This window comes from Metopolophium dirhodum, chromosome 6 (assembly GCF_019925205.1).
Source record: "Metopolophium dirhodum isolate CAU chromosome 6, ASM1992520v1, whole genome shotgun sequence".
Taxonomy (NCBI): domain Eukaryota; kingdom Metazoa; phylum Arthropoda; class Insecta; order Hemiptera; family Aphididae; genus Metopolophium; species Metopolophium dirhodum.
In genome coordinates, this window is record NC_083565.1 from 10,193,579 (window position 1) to 10,199,578 (window position 6,000).

A 6,000-nucleotide genomic window follows, 5' to 3' on the forward strand; every position below is an offset into this window, starting at 1 on the left:
TGATTATTATTATTATCTATTTTTATGATATTTTTTATTTCTTACGTACGCGCCGCATGGGGGACTACGGAACCGTACAAATAATTAATAGTGTTCGAATTGGTTCCGAATAAAAAAGTACGGATCATATCATACAACTGTTGGAATAATTGGTCCCAACTTTCAATTTTATTACATGTAATATTATTAAGATCTAATGACGGGTTTTCACCGAAAATGGGGGCAGAATTCGGATATAATTTAGAACGAACTAACACACGTCGTCGCTGATCGTTTGACGGAAAATTTAATTCTGCACGTCCAAATATATTTTTATTAATTGAAAAAGATATCCAATGTGAGACATGTCTGAAAGCGTAAACATGAAAGCACACGACTTTAAGTCAAGGAAAACAGCTGAAAAGAAAAAGTTAATAAAATGTGTGAACAAAATAAATGAAACAATTGAATGACTGCAAAATTTCAACTTTTCAGTTCGTAAAAACTGTATGCGTAAATGTATACCACATACATTTTGTTTAAGTATAATTTATTTAAATTAACTTCGAATTTTTTCGATATCGGGTTGGACTATTATTATATGAATATTTTATTATTAGTAGACAGTAGTTATTATTAATCAATACGTATGAAACTAACTGCTTAAACTTCTGTATAAGTTAACTAGCGATGTAGACGTATCAACCATATTTAGGTATTCTATACACCCCTAAGTCTGCGTAAAATAGGAAGCAAACTATTTTTCGGTTGAACACACAGTACATTTTCAATTATATCTATAGTTGAATAAGTTAATTTTAACATGTCTGTATTATTTAAATCAAAGTTCACCGGAACCAATTCGTATGTATATTGTAAGCTCATAGTCTACCCGGAAACAAATTCGGTGGTTTGAAATTACTTTGGTAATTGGAAAACAACCCGTAGTAGCTTCCGTCGTAGAATATAGGTAAGCCTCCCCCCTCACAGGGCGTTCGAAATGATCGGAAACAGATATCCGTTCTAGTCATGAATATTATTAAAACGTTTCCGATCTTCTCTCGTGTGTTGCACGACCGAACTAATACTCACGACTTGTCACGCCCGACAGATGCAAGCGCCCCTGAAGAAGTGTATTTTCCACCTGGCGTGGTCGCCGGACACACTGCCGACAACCGACGCCATCGTACCGCTGCAGGAGTACCTGGACAGCCATCTGATCTCGCTCAACACAAACCTCATACCGAAAAACTTCCACAAGGTGTTGAACGGTGTGTGGGAGGTGACCGTCTACGAGCTGGGCCACCAGATGGACGGTGGCAGTGGCGACACGAAGATGTCCGGTTTCTACGAACGGCTGTACGAGGCCCTGGAACTGCTGGTGGAGTTCTTTCACGCCGAGGGAAACGGGCTTCCGCCGGAAATTTTGACCGGGAGTAAGTGTTGACCGCGGTCACATAACATAATTTTAAAACAAATTCCCCGTCCAAGATATAGGTGTAGTAGGCGCCTTATTAACAATCATATATCTGTAAATAAGATTACTTTTTAATATCTTATTACATATTATACGTTTTAGCAAGTGTGTTATCACGACAGAGGTGAGTCGTTACGAGATTTACTGATCGACGACCAAAACCAACGCGGTACTACATTATCATCATTTTATTACGATATCTTGCTTATTATTACATCCTTGATGGCTTTTAATATTTCAATAATGCCATTTTATTTTAAATATCATCAATATGTTATTGTTTATTTTTATACGTTTAAAATATACCAATAAGTGACTTAATAAACACGGTATAAATACCAATAAATACCAATTTTTTACTAAAAAAAATGTAAAACTGATGATAAATTAAATAGTATATTGTGTGGCAAGGGCGGGAAGTGAGCTATTTCAGTCGCGGCCGACGTTTCACCCAAGACTGAAATTGCCTCCCTGCACAAGCCACACGTACCTACTATTCTTTTTGTCCCGCCTCTGCGTTCACGCCGTCACGGCAAAGGTAATGCAGGCTGGGATCTACGCAACAACCAGACTATTCTACGAAAACAATATTTCATGAAACAAACGATTTGGTTATGCGTCATGCGTGGAGGTTATAATATGAATATAAGATGTAACCAAAAGCTTATGTTTCATGGGGACCGTGGTATAGATTTTAGTGTCTGGTTGTGCAGAGGATACGCGTGATATGTGGGCTCAGTACTTTTGGGGATTTCTATTTTAGCACCCGCGGCACTTTTGGGGATTCCCACTTTACCACCCAGCATTACAGGGATTCCCACTTTTCCGCCCGCTGAACGATAAAACGTCACTTTCAAACGCTTCAGCCGTCATCGAAAACTAAACATTCGGTGCAGGCGTGGCAAAAAAATATAATAATGGACGAGGACGCGTACAACAAAAATGTTCTGACTGCAAAATCTTATGACTATTTATAATTATTATCATACTACATAAGCGAGTAATTTTAAACGCACCAATCGTTTTCGACAGGCGTTTACAGGGCCGTGAAGCAGAGACTAAAACTGCACAAGACCGACACTGACACGTTGATCGAACTGTACTACGAAGATCGGTTGATGGAACAGCAGAGGGTGAAGGAAGCAAACTACGGTGTGCTGTCGGTGCGAGCGTACTACCATCACGATTCTCTGTGCGTAGAGGTGCTGAAAGCCCGTGACGTCATACCGCTAGACCCGAACGGTAATGGTGGTTGTAACCAATATTCACGTATAGGGAAATTTTCTTGGCATGCTACTAACACTAGTCTCTGATTTATGCTCAACTCTGAAACTTTTCACGTTTATTAAAATGTTGATCTTTTTTTAACCTGTTGAAAATCTATGTGTTTGAAATTTAAACACCGTATTTTCAAACATGTAGATTTTGATGACATTTGAAAAGTGCGTTGTTGCACAAACTTTAAAAATCAATTTTCCTACGATTCGTTGCTAACGGTTTATTTTCTAAATTTAAGTTTAAACTATTTTTCCTTTTGACGTAAAATATGTTCGCTAAGAACCGATGAGGTGGTCCGGAACGTATAAGACTTTTATTTCAGAAAACATTTATATTTTTAAAAAGATTTATTTTAGATAATAAAAGACATTAAATACAACACATTTATTGAAATACCACATATTTTTTTCTATTTATTAACGTTATAATTTTTTTTAAGTTTTTTACTCTTTTGAACGACAACATATGTTTTTTATTTCATATTCCTATTCAGAATATCATTCAGATTATTTCGTTCTAAGAAGTTCAAACTTTGGATAAGTGGCTTATAAGTTATTACTTAGAAGTAATTAAAGTGTCGATGAGTGGAGAAGTGGATTGATATTGTGTGCCTACGCCTGCACCGCTCCAATCAGCTCATTAAGTCTTTAACTACTTACAACTCATATAGCTACTCATCCATAAATTAAATTTTTATGCATCGAAGTACTCTAAAAATATTCTGTTTTTAAATAAGGAATTAAAAATAAATGTTTCCATGAAAAATTAATTTAAAAATAAAACAAAAAATAAATAAAAATTATTACGATAGAGATTTAAATTTTTTGAAGATGTTGTTATTCAACGACTTAAAATTATGTAAGAATAATTTTTCCAAAAATGTTAATAGCTTGTTTGAAATAACGATTGTCTTGCGTTAAATGGATCACCCGCTATGGATAATTTTAAAATTCCTGAAATCAGAATGTTAACAAACGCTCAATTTATATTTAAACTCGAAAATTTGACGAGCCTACATAAAGGTCGCCGCTGTTTTGTATAACGGTTCACACGTGCATTTCATATGGAACTAATCCCCCCCCTCCTTATAAATGCGTTGGTTACAGGTTTCAGCGACCCATTCGTCATCGTCGAGTTGCTACCCAAGTCCATGTTCCCGTACAGCGCGGAACAGTACACCGACGTGAAGAAGAAAACGCTGAATCCACTGTTTGACGAGTGTTTCGAATTGTGAGTGCCCCACTCAGTACTTTATAATATAGACTATCGGGGACTGGACAAGTATCATGGACCCGTAAACGAGACCAAAAATTTGACTAGTGGATATTATAATTTTCAATATTTAATGAATATTTTATTGGTTTTTTTTTTTTTTTTAATTTGAATAACTTCTCGTTTGAAATCAATGTTAAATATTATTACAGTATTCACTCACGATCGTCACAAATTGTAAAACCAATAATTTAAATTTTCTTAAAGACTTCTTATTTCTGTCTAACCGAAAAAAAAAACCATTAGTGTTCCAGTACCCGCGGTCTCGATACTATAATAATATTATATCGTCGGACACGACCTGTTAACGACGAATGACGATGACGGTTTTTGCGATGTTTCAGTGCCGTATCTATGGACCAGTGTCGTCACGAGTCCGCCATGATCCTGTTCACCGTCATGGATCACGACGTGATAACGTCCAACGATTTTGCAGGAGAATCGTTTCTGTCGCTCAACTCCATACCAGGCGTTCTCGCACCGCTTCCGCACGACATCAACGCCATCGACAGAGTCGACCTAATACTCATGCACCAACAGAACAAAGGTAAACAAAAAAAAACAAAGAGAAAAAAATTGCAAAGAGATATGTGGTATTCGTGGACGTGTTGTTACCGTTCAAAAAGTGGGACGCAGGTCTCAAAATCAGGACAATCCACTCCCCCTAAGGTTATCACCCCCATGATGATGACTGGAGATGACTCGCGATTCCGGGATGATAGTAATCTACGCAGTTTAGTGCTCGAATTGGGCGGCGAATAACCAAACTCAGGTCGACCTTTCGAGTGCAGATTCTGTTCACTCCTGTGGTACGAATTCATATCGGTCATGTTTACGTCTGTACCATACGGTCCGCAATGTTGCGAAATGTTCATACCCAACGAATTTTACACCGTCGATTACTTTTTATCCAACTGTTTCTGTTTCAAGCAATAGAGCGCTAACATGTATAAAAAAAAAAAAAACGTAAAGATGAAATTATTAATTCCCATTGAGTGCCCATCATAGAGTTATATATTTTTTTTAATTTTAAACGAAATTACATACTACACTGCTTTGTTCAGTGGTTCGTGTCCGGTGTCAGTTATACAGTTTAATATAATAATTCATTTTAGATCTTGAACACTGCTGTAATGTTTATAATATTATGTAATATAAAAACGACGATAAAAACCTGAAATTTAATATCTAGTTTTAAATAAAAATCATATTATATTTTATGTACGAAAAACAAAATATGTGTTCGCTGATAAAAAAAAAATATTCGAAATTGCCCGTAACATTATGACGCGCAAGGTACATAATGTTTAATACGGGTAATTATTGTCCTCATATTTATAAACTAAGTATACAGAATGATACACCAATAAGCACACTCGTCCCCCTTTAAAACGTGACTTTTTTAATAACTGCATCATCAAAGAAAACAAGGGCGATCGTGCCCGGTGAATTGCTCTGTATGGCGTCCTATTCGAACGATTGTTTTGAATTTATCATTGTGCGCCTGCAAATACTATAAACACTACGAACACCATTGCATTTATACAACATTTGATAATACGCTGCCCGTCGTTATGAAATTGTCTGATCGTCTGTTACTCGTTGTGTGTTTCCCGCCGTGTATAGGTCACCCGATACTTCACACCTTGGACGCCCGGCACGAAGACAAGGTTGCCCAGGACTTTGTGAAAAAGCAGAGGGTCCGCACCACCAACTCATGAGGCCCACAGTGTCTCATTACCGTGACAGCTCTTACAGGGTGTTGCGTCTCGGGCCTCGGCGAATCGCCCGAGTCTTGATCGCCAACCTCAACATCGACGCGTGCCACGTCTTCTGTTGCGCCGTGGCCGAAGTCCGACGAAAAAATAACGCTATTTTTTCAATATTATAAAACGATATGAATATATTATTACAATTACGACTAGTGAACCGCGGACGTGACGATAAAGAAAAAGATTTTAAAAATTTAACAAAAAAAAAAAAAAAACAAACAA

General features: G+C 37.1%; 1 protein-coding gene across 3 annotated transcripts in view; it reads left to right on the forward strand.

Annotated features, from left to right (window-relative positions):
• Positions 1-6,000, forward strand: part of LOC132946068 (BAI1-associated protein 3) — a 170,892-nt gene extending 164,892 nt beyond the window's left edge. For all 3 annotated transcript variants that reach the window (XM_061015891.1, XM_061015892.1, XM_061015893.1), the window contains 5 exons: positions 1,091-1,415; positions 2,489-2,698; positions 3,841-3,964; positions 4,351-4,553; positions 5,633-6,000. In XM_061015891.1, coding sequence (XP_060871874.1) covers positions 1,091-1,415; positions 2,489-2,698; positions 3,841-3,964; positions 4,351-4,553; positions 5,633-5,727 — 957 coding nt within the window. In that variant the 3' untranslated portion in view covers positions 5,728-6,000. The remainder of the gene's footprint in view (positions 1-1,090; positions 1,416-2,488; positions 2,699-3,840; positions 3,965-4,350; positions 4,554-5,632) is intronic.